The sequence below is a fragment of the Gigantopelta aegis genome, chromosome 3 (assembly GCF_016097555.1).
Source record: "Gigantopelta aegis isolate Gae_Host chromosome 3, Gae_host_genome, whole genome shotgun sequence".
Taxonomy (NCBI): Eukaryota; Metazoa; Mollusca; class Gastropoda; order Neomphalida; family Peltospiridae; genus Gigantopelta; species Gigantopelta aegis.
Window position 1 is genome coordinate 25,783,919 of NC_054701.1, and position 15,859 is coordinate 25,799,777.

General features: G+C 35.9%; 1 protein-coding gene across 7 annotated transcripts in view; it reads left to right on the forward strand.

Annotated features, from left to right (window-relative positions):
- LOC121367763 (FERM domain-containing protein 4A-like) overlaps window positions 1-15,859 on the forward strand; it is a 179,494-nt gene that overhangs the window by 49,774 nt on the left and 113,861 nt on the right. For all 7 annotated transcript variants that reach the window (XM_041492123.1, XM_041492116.1, XM_041492120.1 and 4 more), the window contains exons 3-5: window positions 3,079-3,173; window positions 13,271-13,369; window positions 15,080-15,164. In XM_041492123.1, the coding sequence (XP_041348057.1) occupies window positions 3,079-3,173; window positions 13,271-13,369; window positions 15,080-15,164 (279 nt within the window). The remainder of the gene's footprint in view (window positions 1-3,078; window positions 3,174-13,270; window positions 13,370-15,079; window positions 15,165-15,859) is intronic.

Consider the following 15,859-nt stretch of genomic DNA (forward strand, 5'->3'; position numbering starts at 1 on the left):
GGCTGGTAGGTACTGGGTTCGGATCCCAGTCAAGGCATGGGATTTTTAATCCAGATACCGACTCCAAACCCTGAGTGAGTGCTCCGCAAGGCTCAATGGGTAGGTGTAAACCACTTGCACCGACCAGTGATCCATAACTGGTTCAACAAAGACCATGGTTTGTGTTATCCTGCCTGTGGGAAGTGCAAATAAAAGATCCCTTGCTGCTAATCGGAAGAGTAGCCCATGTAGTGGCAACAGCGGGTTTCCTCTCAAAATCTGTGTGGTCCGTAACCATATGTCTGACGCCATATAACCGTAAATAAAATGTGTTGAGTGCATCCTTAAATAAAACACTTCTTTCTTTCTTTCTTTTATTATGACATCATTTACATGGTCATAATTGGTTATGCAGAACAGAAATAGGTTATTTTAATATTTTTGGCATGTCATTTAAATGGTTTATGTCAATTCTCATTTCTCAGAGGCCATCTAATGCACATATTTTTAAACTTCAGATTTTACTAGATCGATATTAGATTGATATTGACAAAAGCTGAATTGAAATAGTTACAGGATTAAATTACTTTTGCTCAAATATTTTCTCTTGCCCGTTTTGTAAATTCATAAAATAATTTTCATATTGAAAAGAGTGAAATTAATGGTCGTTTCATGGGATTTGATGGTACTTTAAAGCAGTTAGCGTGGTATACTGTTACCCAAGAAATCCATAAAGTTGGCCTTATTTTGGCACATTTGTGGTCAGATGTCCAGTATTCGCGTCCATTAGTGTCAATTACTGTGTCTTGCTGACCATAGCTTCTGTTGGAAATGGAATATGATTCATACCCCAATATGGTCTGTAAGACAGTCACATTTATTATCAAATAAAGTTAGCCTGCATAATCAGCTGAGCTAGCAGTTCAGTGACTGAGATTGTCTCTTGTTATTGTCAAGCTAAAATATTCACCCAAAATATATACCGGCCTCGTTGGCGTCGTAGCAGGCCATCGGTCTACAGGCTGGTAGGTACTGGGTTCGGATCCCAGTCGAGGCATGGGATTTTTAATCCAGATACCGACTCCAAACCCTGAGTGAGTGCTCCGCAAGGCTCAATGGGTAGGTGTAAACCACTGGACAAGTACATCTTGACATCTGCTTGGTCCACCAATATTTTCACTTGTCCAAATAAATGTTTTATTTCATTCAAGTGCAAGGACGATGTTTTTACTGCTCCAAATGAAACTGGACTGAAATTTTTTACATGTCCATAGAACAACCATTGGAGTAAACTTTGTTTGTCCCAACACATTTTTACTTATAAGGACAAACAGACAAGTGCTTATTTCGAACACTGACACTGTACAGTATGTTGACTTTTAACACACCAGTTATTATTGTATATTATAACCGTATATATGTACTGTATTCTTTTCATAGATGTATAATAAATAAAATAAAGGAACATTGTTTTAGCCATATTAAGGTGCTACACTATAAAGTAGAAGGATAATGGTGGTGCCTTCAGAAATATCTTTCCGGTATTTTTAGATTTATACAGTACACTTATAACGAACATGCTTAGTAGAACGAACTACTGCATTGAACAAACTGATTGTAAAGTCTCGTTTTATTTCCCTATACAGTAATAACCAATTTATGCAAATGTGTACAACTACTGCATGTGTCAAGCTACCTACATACAACTACACTCATGTATAAACTGAAAGTATTGATTTTGCTTTATATTTGCTTTATAATAGTGTAAAAGTGTGTAAATATAAAAGTGTGCCCCCCCCCCCCCCCCCCCCCCCCCCCCCCCCCCCCCCAACTTTTTGGCACCTTCCTATGCCACTAAAAATCCAATAATATTTTTAAAAAGTAAGTTTGTTTGCTAGGTTGAACTATTGATACTTACACTAATGATTTACTTTAATTAAAACTGATAATTATGTTGTCATTAAATTTTTTGGATAATTATTTATTGATTTTGTTTCAGCGTGGAAGTGTAATGTGATTTGTAAAATAAAAATAGACAATAATTTTGTAATTGTGTGTCTAGATTTAGCAATTCAGGATATCCAGATTTAATAATAAATGTCCGGATTTAATGATAAATGTGTCCAGATTTAATTAACCGGGAGTCCAGACTGTATTCAGCTGTGATGGGTTAATTTTAACTTGGAATGACATACATAGTGCTCAATATAAGTTGTCCCCAATGTAGGTCTTTAACCAGGCATGGTGTTGGAATTTTAGCAAGATCGCAGTTTATACATGAGTATAGTTGTATGTAGGTGGGTTGAGACATGCTTCTCCGGAAAATGTATTGAAAAAAAAACACCTGCTTGAGTTGGGGGGGGGGGGGGGGGGGGGGGAGGAATTAACCCCTGAAACTCACCTGCTGCATATATGCCTATTAACACCAGACTTATTTTCCAAAGTTTGGCATTTAAGAGCATATTCACGTACATATATTTACAGTGCTGGTGACAAGCAATTTATTCCTGGCCATTGGCAAGATTTTATGCACCAGATATCAGTATTCATTAACTATTAATACTTCTGCATTTACGCAGTGCTTTATCCATCTGAATTAATGTTGTGTAATGTTTCTTTTTTTTTTTACATTAAAGCCAGAAAGATTTGGCTCATTGAAAAAGTTATCTGTTTGAGGATCAAACCCCATCATTAATACCTGTTGTCTTACAGACTTTCCTCTGTCCAATGATTAATAGACCAATAGGTGTACATGTATGTGTATGAGACTATGCCATCTCACATGTTAATGAGTCAAATAGCATATTTGAAGCTAATCAAAAGAGTAGCTTGCAAAATATTTGTTGATTGTTTTTAAACTAGAATTCTGGACACTGTTTAATGAGAAGATATGTTCACCCATGAATTAACGTCATACCTAATAACATGTTTTTTTTCTGTTTCTCCTTTTTCATACATTCCCACTAACTATTTGGACTGGCAGCCTATAATGATATGACCTGAACATTGTTACCCAATACATACATACCAATGAAGAAAAGCAGTAAAATACTTAAATATTATATGTTGCATTTATAATTGTGTTTTATCCAATTGCAGCCGAAGCTGTACACCAATGAGCTGATGGACCTAGTGGCGTCTCACTTCAAACTCAAAGAAAAGCAATACTTCGGTATAGCATTCATCGATGAGACGTAAGTACTTGGCACATTGTAGGTTGTGTCTGTAATGGAGATTGGGACGTAGCCCAGTGGTAAAACGCTCATCTGATGCATGGTCGGTCTAGGATCGATCACCATCGGTGAGCCCATTAGGCTATTTCTCATTCCAGCCAGTGCACCATGACTGGTATATATCAAAGGTGGTGGCATGTGCTATCCTGTCTATTTAATTTTGCATATAAAAGATCTCTTGCTATGTTTCCTAACTAAGACTCTATGTCAAATGTTTGACATCCAGTAGCCGATGATTAATAAAATCAATTTACTCTAGTGGTATTGTTGATGGAGATTTTTAAATTCTCTGTGGAATTAGGTTAGCACTGAACTGTACATGTATATTAGATCACTAATAATACCAGTAGTATTCATGGTAAATGAACAATGTATCAGAAGGAAAATACTGTAATACATTTATTAATCAAGCAAGTGAATGATGAATTTCAAATATTGGCACGGGTACTCTATTAACGTGCCCCTATCCACAACTCTGGGACGGGTTAATTTCATATATGGGTACAGGTACTCTATTAACGTGCCCCTATGCACAACTCTGGGACGGGTTAATTTCAGATATTGGCATGGGTTCTCTATTAACGTTCCTCTATCCACAACTCTGGGACGGGTTAATTTCAAATATGGGTACAGGTACTCTATTAACATGCCCTTATACACAACTCTGGGACGGGTTAATTTCAGATATTGGCACAGGTACTCTATTAACGTTCCTCTATCCACAACTCTGGGACGGGTTAATTTTAAATATTGGCACGGGTACTCTATTAACGTGCCCCTATACACAACTCCGGGACGGGGTTAATTTCTAATATTGGTACAGGTACTCTATTAACGTGCCCCTAACCACAACTCTGGGACGGGTTAATGTCAAATGTGACAGTTTTGTCAGATATGTGGATAAGGGGATGCAACTCCAGCTCAAGCAGTATTGCTTGCTACTGCTAGTATAGTATTTGTTCATTGTTTCATTAGGCCTATTTTGTTCTTTTTATATTTTTTGGGGACAGGTAGAAAGTTTTTACCAGATGGTGACTGAAAGCCAAATATTTTAATGTACTACAACAAAAAAAATCCCCCCCCTCCCCAATCATAGTTTTTACTATTTCACTACAGAATGGATCATTTTAAGTTTTTAAATTATTGAATGATATTTGTGTAAACTCAGTCTTATAAGATTTTTACTGTACAAGCACAACACCACTGTATTTGTCTGTTAACAGTGTTTTTAGGTAGAACAACGAAAAATTAAAAAATAAATATGTGGTCAAGTTTTTTAAACAAAAATATGAACCAAACGATGTAAATTAATGAAAACCAGATGGAAAAATATTTAGTGGTTAGAAAGTTATAGCCCTTTGAAGTTTGGTGTGCTGTGAAATATGTCTGCCAAATTTTGACTCGCTTTTTTAAACTTCCGGTTAAACTCAACTACTGATCACCATGTGTATATTTCACTTTAAAATGGAACTGAAACATGCCATTATTCTGGAATATGTAATAGTGTTTTTGAAGCCACTGGAAAGTGGTAACATATACCATTATAATGTTAAAATGTTATCATGAACCCTAACTTCGTTATAAACATAAAATCGGAAAATAAGCAATACAAAGCGATATATTTATTTAGCCTATCAGGACAATGCAACAATACCCCATTCATTTCCAAGTTCTATTATGCATAAATAGTGAAACAATGTTACATAAAAAAGAAGTATAGAAATATATTCAAAATCGATTTGAAGTTCGATGTTTTTCAAAGTACATTTAAAATATCACATTTCATTATCAGTGACAAAATTGACCTTTCTCTATAATGAGCCTCGTCTTAAATACCTCAAAACACTTCTAAAAGAAGCCATTGACGTCAGACGCCGCGTTAAGACAAAATTATCATGTGACCCTATCAGCTGTAAAAATGGCCGCGATGTCATTGACAGAGCTGTCTTGAAAATCGTTATTGGTGTAGTTTTAACCGAATTACAAATTAAATAATTATATCAGTTGGAAAGACGATAAAACGCTGTGTATGTACATGTATTTAATATCACTGTATTTTATTGGGAAGCTGTAATATTTGTGTTGAAAAGTGAGTCATTTAAGCTGGTGGCAGATATGCAGCGCAAAGTGACGTCAAACTTTGTCATACCTAGTGTTATATTTAGTGTAGTATTCTAGTATAGCCCGGCTGAAAGTGTTCCTTTATTGGTTAATGTGAAGACAATTAGTATATTACCTGACTTTATTATTTGGTGTATAATTTATCATTTGGAGACAAAAAAAATTTAATTTATGTATTTAAAACATCACCAACTAATTTGATATCCAGATATTCTGGTCAGGTCAGGTCATAGGGCTTTATGTGCACATTCAGAGCAAACTGTTGTAGCGCACACCTGTCCAGGACAGGAAATGTGGGGGGTGGGAGGGACTGCCTGCACTGGCAGGTGCAAGTGAGCACCAGCAGCCCGTCCGTGGTCGGTAGCAGGCAGAGGGGGGTAATGGTGCTATGGAATTTTGAATGGAGCAAGAATTATGCCAAAAGAAAAAAGGTGCGCAAGTTTGATTGAGGAATTTGGGCATAATTTTGAACGGTCGGTCAAAAAGAAAGTTCCTGAGCTAATATAAGTTTTGACATTAGTGAATCGAGAGTAGCTCGTTAATTAGACCTCTATGATGCTGTGGTGTCTCCCTAGGTTGCCCGTAGGGCCCTTAAAAAGGGTCTGACCACTTCTGATCGTTGCATGACAACCCACTGACATTCTCCAATATTGTTTCCTGATACACTTTGATCAGCAAAGTTGATTTTTTGTTTTTATGTAATATTAGCTTAGTTGGTGTCGTTAAACAAAGCAAACCTTAAACTTTTACATGTATGATGTACATGACATAGTGAAACAAAGTAAGATTTGTCACCGCCACCCACCCCCCACCCCCCAAACAAAATAAACACATCTTTTTAAAAACACTATCTTACCATCATGTTTTAAATATGAAACATATACCTTTGGCTGAATTATTTCAAATTTAATTCAAATGGCCATTTAAAGAAATGATAAATTTGTACATAAAACATTCTTTTAGACAAAAATCGATATTTAGATACCACAAAACACTATAATGTTACAGGGATTTATTCAGGCGTTGTACGGTACTGAACATCGGCACCTTTCCGAAAGCAAATGTCACAGAAAATTCCCAATTTCTTGGCTATAAATTCCAAATTATTGACCAATCTCATGTCAAAATTTAAGAACAGTTGTCTTCCTTATATAACTGAAAATCAGAACAATAAAAATGGATGAATTTTGTTTTATTATTCACTTAATTAAGAACAATGTATTAAAACAAAATGAATATAATTCATTATGTTTTAAATAATATTACATATGCATAAATTCAGTGGCCCAAAAAATTCCCAAAATATGACCAAAATCATGCTAAATTTCACAATCCAATCAATCATGGGACAAATCACTCTGTTTACCACCAGCCCTCTCCTGGTTCATCTTTTTTCTTTTTTTTTTTTTTTTCCCTTTTCTTAGTTTTTTTTCTCCATTTTGAGTAGCACAGCTTATTCATTCAGCATGAGTTATGGTGAAGGAAGTTCATTCAAAGAGTTACACATTAAAGATTTGTCAAGGGCATTAGGTAACACACATTGTATCTCATTACCCATTTAGCTCTTCAAGCACAACTGGAGCATCTAGATGTTCATTAAAATAATCAAATCTGAGTTATTCCTGCACATCTGTAGCAGTACATGTTATTTAAACCTGTCACCAATATAGTTATTGTGCAATAATTAAACAAGGGCAGTACACATATAGACATAATACAGTAGTTTAGTGTTTCAGGGGTGTTGTGTGTGACCTTGCACACAGTAAGCATATCCTGCCTATGGGTAATAATTCAGAAGCTCAGTGGTTAAGTGCTTGCTTGATGCACTGTTGGGCTATTTCTTGTTCCAGCAAGTGCACCACAACTGGTATATCAAAGACCATGGTATGTGCTATCCTGTATGTGGGATGGTGCATATTTTTTTTAAAGATCCCTTGCTACAAATGGAAAAATGTAGTGGGTTTCCTACCTAAGACTATATATCAAAATTACCAAATGTTTGACACTCGGTAGCCGATGATTAATAAATCAGTGTTCTCTAGTGGTGTCATTAAACAAAACAAACAATGTTTTTTTTTCTTTTCACTTTTGTAGTAGTGCTACTACAGTTAATAATCCAGCACTTGTTTTATGTAATGGGAGATAGAACGTAGGCCAGTGGTAAAGCTCTTGCTTTATGCGCAGTCGGTCTAGGATCGATTCCTGTTGGTGGGCCCATGTGCTATTTCTTGTTCTAGCCATGGTATGTGCTATCATTTCTGTGGGATGGTATATCCAAAAGATCCCTTGCTACTAATTAAAAAAAAATTAGGTGGGTTTCTTCTCTAAGACGATTATGTCAAAATTACCAAATGTTTTACATCCAATAGCTGATGATTAATAAATCAATGTGCTCTAGTGGTGTCGTTATACAAAACAAACAAATTCTACACTTTTGTAGCAGTGCATGTTATTTAAAACTGTCAGCAATATGGTTATTGTGCAATAATTAAACAAGGGCAGTACATATATAGACATTATAATATAATACAGTAGTTTAGTGTTTCAGGTATTGAGTGTGACCCTGCATGTAGTAATAAGCACATCCTGTCTAGGGTTAATAATCCCGCAGACTCTCAAGTCACATGTTCTGACTGTTTGAGAATGACCCCAGAATGCTACAGCCATAAATTATCTATTAAACAAATCAAGTCACACCCTCACTTGCTTATGCATTATTCCAACATGACTGAACACATGTATATTCCATACGACAAGGAATCATGTGATAACTTTATTACTGGAGAAGCTATAGACTTGTGATAACTTTATTGCTGGAGAAGCTATAGAAACCAGGATGTCATTTGTATTGTGACAACATTTCGTCAGGAACTGAGGTGATTGGCAGGACAGAAAGATCAGAGGTCAAAGTGGGACAGTTACTTGGGAAGGAGTGTTGGGGTGAAGCTGGATATATCTTCCAGTGCTGGGTTTAGTTGTTTTAGAGTTGTTTGGTGTTTTAATATTGACTCTGTGCCTCAATGTGTTTGTATAAGGTAAGTGTTTGCCCACCTGTAAGCAGACACATCTTGTGTTTAATCTTTTAACGGAATCCTTGACAGTAAGTAATTGAACAAATTAGTTTGGGCATTAACTCATGTCTTTTTTTCTTGTTGGGCCTGTTCAGTGTTGCCATTGGATAAACAAGATGATGTTTTCATTGTATCAGAAAATCTGACTTTTCACAAGTAGATTTTGTCTTACAAATATTGAAAGACGGCCACAGGCAGGGTTCAAAACTCAACAAGAAAAAACAAATTGGTGGCCCCCCCCAAAAAAAATAATGCATTTTGGCAAATTATGGTAAGCGGACCATGAGCAAGATTTTAATGTGGAATATAAATATTAATAGTGGCTCATGTGTTTTAGCTCTAAAGAAGATATTATTTGGGCGACTAACATCATTATTTTTTAATAATTAAATTGCCCGAATTTGGCGACCTGGCCACAGGCCATTTCGAGCCCTGACTGATAGCTAGGATTTTATGTTGGAGGGGTTTTACCTAAGCTGTCTGTGAGTGTGTTAGGTCCCACTTTTATGGGTCTTGGGGAAATACAATTAAAAAAAAAAAAAATAATGTTTTTTCAAAAGTAGAGGATATATCCACCCACCCCCCAGCCTCTTATCTTATGATTATAAGAGGTTTGAGGGGGAATAAGAGATATGAAATGGGAGGATGGCCCCTATGCTGGTGTATTTGGGAGAAAAAAAAATCTTATATTTTAATAATACAGTTATTCTAGATTAATACATTATTTTAGTAAGTTTTTTTTTTTATGTATGTTTGATTTTGGATCACTAAGTAACAGTACACTGTTTGCTATCATAGTCTGCAGAGTTGGGTTTTTTAAAATCTGTTTACAATTTAATTTTTTTTAAACCCCCCAAAAAGCATTTTATTTTATCTAAAAGAAGTTATTTTGACAGGTGATATTTTTCTTTTTCTTAACCGGTTATACCTGTATGCAGAATGCTCAATCAGTTGCAATCAACATAAGCCATTTTGCCAGTGTCAATAAACCACATCAAGGTAGATCATTCACAAATGTTGTCACAGTTGTGTGGGGTTTTTTTTCCACATTTCACCAAGTTCAAGTCACTTTTCAAATGTTTAATGTGTAAATATGTACATGTTAAAAAAAAGTATCTGTCTTTTTTATTATTCCTTTTTTACCTAGCTCCTAGTAATACCTGGACAAGTGAGTTTTCACATTTATTGAGCTATGTTAAGAATAAAGTTTGTTTTGTTTAACGATACCAGTAGAGCACATTGATTAATTAATTATCGGCTATTGGATGTTAAACTTTAGGTAATTCTGACTCGTAGTCATCAAAGGAAAGCCGCTACATTTTTCCTAATGCAGTAAGGGATCGCTTATAGGCACTTTAGCCATGTTAAGTGGTGTGGATCATCTTTATGCATCCATCATTTACTGGGGGCGGGACGTAGCCCAGTGGTAAAGTGCTCACTCGATGCGCGGTCGGTCTGGGATCAATCCCCGTCGGTGGGCCCATTGGGCTATTTCTCGTTACAGCCAGTGCACCACGACTGTGGTATGTGCTATCCTGTCTGTGGGATGGTGCATAAAAAAGATCCCTTGCTGCTAATCGGGAAGAGTAGCCCATGAAGTGGCGACAGCGGGTTTCCTCCCTCAATATCTGTGTGGTCCTTAACCATATGTTCGCCGCCATATAACTGTAAATAAAATGTGTTGATTGCAACTTTAAATAAACCATTTCTTTCCTTCATTTACTGATTAAGTGCTCTGGTTAAGGTCAGGTTCAAGGGTTGTGTCTTGAGCAGAACATCTGCAATGGAGATTCTTACTGATAGGATTTATATCATTTATTATTTAGTTGGTTGTAGATGTTGATGACAATGGGGTGGGGGTGGCATAAAGATGTGGGGGTTTTTTCTCTCAAATAGTCATTTTTCTATTTGTCTTCGAAATGCAGGGTGTTAATTAATATTTTTGAAAATAGCAGATTTATTGTCCAACATACCATATGATCAGTTATAATTAGTGTCAAAAAATGTATGTATAATGCAATATATACTGAACACAAAAAGAAACTTCCGATTTGTACATATAGTATTTGTTGTGTTAAAGAATTCATTGTGTAATAAAATTATATAGGTAGTATTAGCCTTGAGCTGTATTATCACGATTCATGAATTTTTGCACTGTTAATCGTCGACAACGTGAAATTCAATTTGCACATGCATGCATGGTTCGACATGTCCCGTGTAGTATTCGGTCAATTTGTTTTACTTGTCTTACTGACATTGTTGTCAAGTGAACGAAAACACTTCAAAATTTGTTAAAAAAAAAAAAAAAAAGGTTTTTAACATTGTAGCATTTTTAGTATGCCAAGAATACCCAATAATTTACTCGAACGGGCGATTGGCATGCTTGATGCTGGCATGTCGACAGAAGACGTTGCAAGGCATGTTGGGAGTTCTAGTCGAGCGATACGAAATCTTCGCTTAAGATTTCGAACGACAGGAAGCACCAACGACTTGCCATGTCGTGGACGTCCGCGTGTTACAACGCGTGGGCAAGACCGCTATATCATGAACACGCATTTGTGCAATCGATTCCAAACTGCCACTGCTACTGCTGCTAACACACCTGGGCTTCATAATAACCGAATCAGTGGGCAAACTGTTCGTAATCGTCTGCGGGAGAACGGTTTACATGCACGACGTCCTTACATCAGATGCGTTTTAACGCAACATCATCATCTAAATCGTCTTAATTGGGCACGTGTACACACTCGTTGGATACGGCGACGCTGGAATACCGTTCTTTTTTCGGATGAATCCAGATTTTCTTTACAACGTGGTGATGGCAGGGTGCGCATTTACCGTAGGAGAAATGAACGCTATGCTGACTGTTGTGTTCTTGAACGAGATCGTTTCGGGGGTGGGGATCTGTCATGGTCTGGGCAGCCATTGCCCATGGTTATCGTTCACCACTAGTCGTCATTGATGGCAATTTAAATGCTCAACGTTACCGCGATGACATTCTCGCTCATCACGTCATTCCTCTGTTCCATAACAACGCCAACATCTCGATTTTTCAGCATGATAATGCCACCTCTCATACAGCTAGAGACACTGTAAATTTTCTTAGGACAAATAACATTGATTTCATTGATGACTGGCCCGCTAAAAGTCCTGATCTCAACCCCATCAAGCATGTCTGGGATAGTCTGGACAGACGATTGAGGCGTCGTCCCAACCCACCCGCTAACGTCAACGAACTTCGTCAAGCGCTCATTCAGGAATGGAACAATATTCCACAGGCAGAAATCAACACTTTAGTCAATTCTATGCACCTGCGATGCACTGCAGTGGTCAGTTCAAAAGGTGGTCATACCCGTTATTGAGTGGGTGGGGTTTTTTTTAACCCCTACCACACTTGGTCAAAATTTCTCCCAGTTTCTGTTAACCTATGGCCATGATTTTTGCACCAAACGATGCATCATGGAACACTCTTTAAATGCATATATAACAATTATTCCCCCCGGTTTGTTTTCATCAAGTTATGTTCAAGCAAAGTTGGCGGAAGTTTCTTATTTTGTTCAGTATATATATACACGTATTTAACAATAATTTATTCAAGATAAGATTACAATATGTTGAAAGCTAAATCTTTTGTTTGAGTGAATATATTTAAACCTACATGTACAACTTATAATATTTCTAAAGAATAAAATACTAATGAGACAAAGAAAAAAGATAGTAAAATTTTGAAAAGCTACATGTACATGTGTATATTCAGAGTTACAAACTTTGAAGAAAAAAGTTACACATTTAATTAAACACACTTCAATATTTTTCACCCATCACTGTCCACATACAGGTAGAGATGTACAGGTACAGGTAGAGATATATGAAGTAATGAGATAGATTTGCTGTGAACAGACTGGGATTTGTTCTGAATGGTGTGATATCATGTCGCTGGCCAGGAAAACCTGTGCAGCAATCCATCTGACACAGGGAGGTGAAATTCCCAGGCAAATTGCCTAACATTTCACACTGCAAAGCTTCAGTAGAATGCTTTAACTGGACCTTGTCTCATCCTGACTTCTAGTTTACAAGTCTGCTGTTGCATATTCTTTCTCAGCTCTTTCTTCTTCTTTTTTCTTCTTTTTTTCTTTCTCTTTTTTTCCCCCTTCCACTTGCTTGGCAGATATAGTGTTATTAATCTTGGTAAAATGGATGAAGACTCTTAGAAACATTCCACGGTGAGGCTTTATGTTTCCACAATATTGTAGGAATTCTGAAACTTCTGCAGATGTTTCCGTTTGTATGTTTATCCTTGTGTACTGATTCAATTCCAAATTCATGTTGCACACACACAAAGAAGAAAAGAAAAGAGAATAATACAAAAAAATAAACTGACAGGAAGAGGAGGGGGGGCAAAATATGTGCTTTCAGTTTTTTCGGGTGAACTTTTTTCATCTTTTTTTTTTTTAATCTCTGGAACAAATTTTGGTTTAGCCAATTTTGAAATATAAAGAGTATTTCCTTGAAAATTATTAAAATATGATTAATTTAAAGAATATTTTATTAGCTGAAAGACTAAATGTTGTAGTCACTTGGTATAAAAATTAGGCAGTTGTGGCTAATTTAGCAGTGGACAGGGTGAACCCTGTCTAAACGCTGCTACTGTATGTTGAAGAGCAGGATTTACTTCACTGTTGAAGCAGAGGACCATGCTACAGATTAGGGCAGTTTTAGAAACAACCACATGAAGGAAATGAGTGAGATGCACATTGATTTGGTACAGTGACTTTGGTGACTGCCATTTGACATATTTTCTGCATCATATTTGTATTATAGATTGTTACAGATCACTTTAAATAATTGTATTTATTATCATTACAGTGGTCATTACAACTGGTTGAATCTTGACAAGCGAGTCCTAGACCACGATCTTCCAAAGAGAGTTGGCACCAATCTACTAATTCTACACTTTTCTGTCAGGTAATTTATTTTTTTATTATTTAAACTATGTTTGTGATATGTCGGTAACCAAATTAATGTTCTATTACTTGAAAGCAAATTTATATTATAGTTTTTATTATTTGATTGCTGGAAATAAAATTATGTGTGTACTTTCTTTGTTGAACAAAAACAATATGTAGCCAGTATTTGTTTGTCACCCAATAGCTGGGTTTTTGGGGGTTTTTTGGGGGGTTTTATGAATTATAACCAAATCAATATTTTTGTGAAAATGTCTTTGGTACTTACAGTTTTGAAACTAAGAGATTCATATTTGATAAAAGTTACAGCAGACTGAGTTTCATTGGGTTATTCTTAATAATGGCCTTGTGCTGTTTCGCATACTGTTACATGGGAAAATCTACCAATGTCATGACTTATTGACATACAAGCTAATATTTGTGATTTTTTTTTTTTTTTTTTAAGTTTTAAAATAGCTAAATGGCTGGTTCCCTTTTTTTTTAAGATTTAAAAAAAGCTTAATAGCTGGTTCACGTTTGTTTATGCAACTTGTTCGTGCAACACCCAATGCTGACTCATGTTACATTTGATGCAACTTATACCAATTAACATACATGTGTGTGTAATATTACATCTTTTTGCAGTGTTCCTTGTGATATAGTGTTAGTAAAAAACCGTATGAGATTAGATCAAAATAAAAACAACTCTTTATACGATTTCAGTTCTCAGCTGTTTTCATTTTTCATTTTAACCACTTACTGTTGTCATACATGATCATATCTGTACTGCAAAAGGTTTTGTTAAAGTTATCTTAAGAAGAGAAATCAGGGCTTTAGATTGCACCAAAGATGAGGCAGAAAGAGGTGTGTCCAAAATAAGCAAGCCCAAATTAAGTACAAACATACTAACTTCAAAACATTTCACCTCAAAATAATAGAATCTTAACTTCAGTTAGATTGAAATGTATTTGAAATGCATTTCTGAATATGTATGTAGTAGTGTTGGAATAAACAAAACTTGAGTGGGGAGTATGTAGTAGTGTTGGTATAGTGCTCCTACTGGCAGTAGCTAGTGGGAATTTTCCTATTAGCTCAGTTGGTAGAACGCTAGACTCTTGTACTGAGAGTCTGTGGTTCAAATCCCCTCAGTGGAGGTTGATTTTTCTGTCACATGTACAACTCTTTACAGATGATTATTAACATTACTGCACTAAAAATACCTTGCTGTACTCCAGAACAGACAAAAAATACCTGTTGTGTCCAAATTAGTGAGATCTAAAGCTCTGCAAACCTGGTTTTGTTTACAAAATACATTTACAGATTTGAAAAACCCAAAGTAATTATTCATGGGTCCAGCAAATAACTAATATGAGGCAAACCTAAGAGTTATATTGAGTTACAAATACTAAATATTATTATTATTATTATAAAAATATTAAAATGTAGAAAATGAGCAGGGAGTTACAAACATCAGGTCAATAAAATCTTGCTAACAGCTGGTAATGATTAATGCCAATAATGGTTACCACTTTAAAACAACCCTGGAAGCCATATTTTTTATTAAAAGGTTTTGCAGTGTTGAGATATCTCAAGACATAGCACACTTTTATTCACTAACACATTTCAAGAATATCAGCTTCCCAATGCATTATTATAAATTAACAGAATATAATAATATAATTATTCTTCATTCTGATCACATTTATTGTTTACTAAACCTTTTTTCTTTCAGGTTTTTTATAGAAACAATTGGACTATTAAGGGATACCTCAACTGTAGAACTTTTTTACTTGAATGCAAGACAAGCAATATTTAGGGTAAGTTTTGGTATATTCTCATTTCCTTAGTATGTTTAAAATGGACATTTTAATGTCCAGTGAGAACTCAGGTAATGACATCTTGTCATCTGTCTTAGGAGGTCATCCTAAAGTCACTGACTTTATAGTCCGTCCCACGGGGAACGCCTTTTTTTCATGCTATAGAATTTACAACTAGTTACTTATTTCTGAGCCGATTGTTTTCTAAATTGGACACAAAAATAGTAATTTTTTGTTATTTCCAAAACACTTTTAATTTTCTTCTTACGTCAAACAAAACTGAAATTATTTACAAAAAACATATTTGTAGAAGGTTGGGACAGACTATAGTTCCTAAGGTACATACATACCTTTTGCATTCTAAGCTACTGGAGGGCAGGACGTAGCCCAGTGGTAAAAGCGTTTGTTTGATGTGCGGTCGGTTTGGGATCGATCCCTGTCAGTGGGCTATTTTTCTCTCCAGCCAGTGCACCACGATTGGTATATCAAAGGCCGTGGTATGTGTTATCCTGTCTGTGGGATGGTGCATATAAAAGATCCCTTGCTGCTAATCAAAAAGAATAGCCCATGAAGTGGCGACAGCGGGTTTCCTCTCTTTATATCTGTGTGGTCCTTAACCATATGTCTGATGCCATATAACCGTAATTAAAATGTGTTGAGTGCGTCGTTAAATAAAACATTTCCTTCCTTCTAAG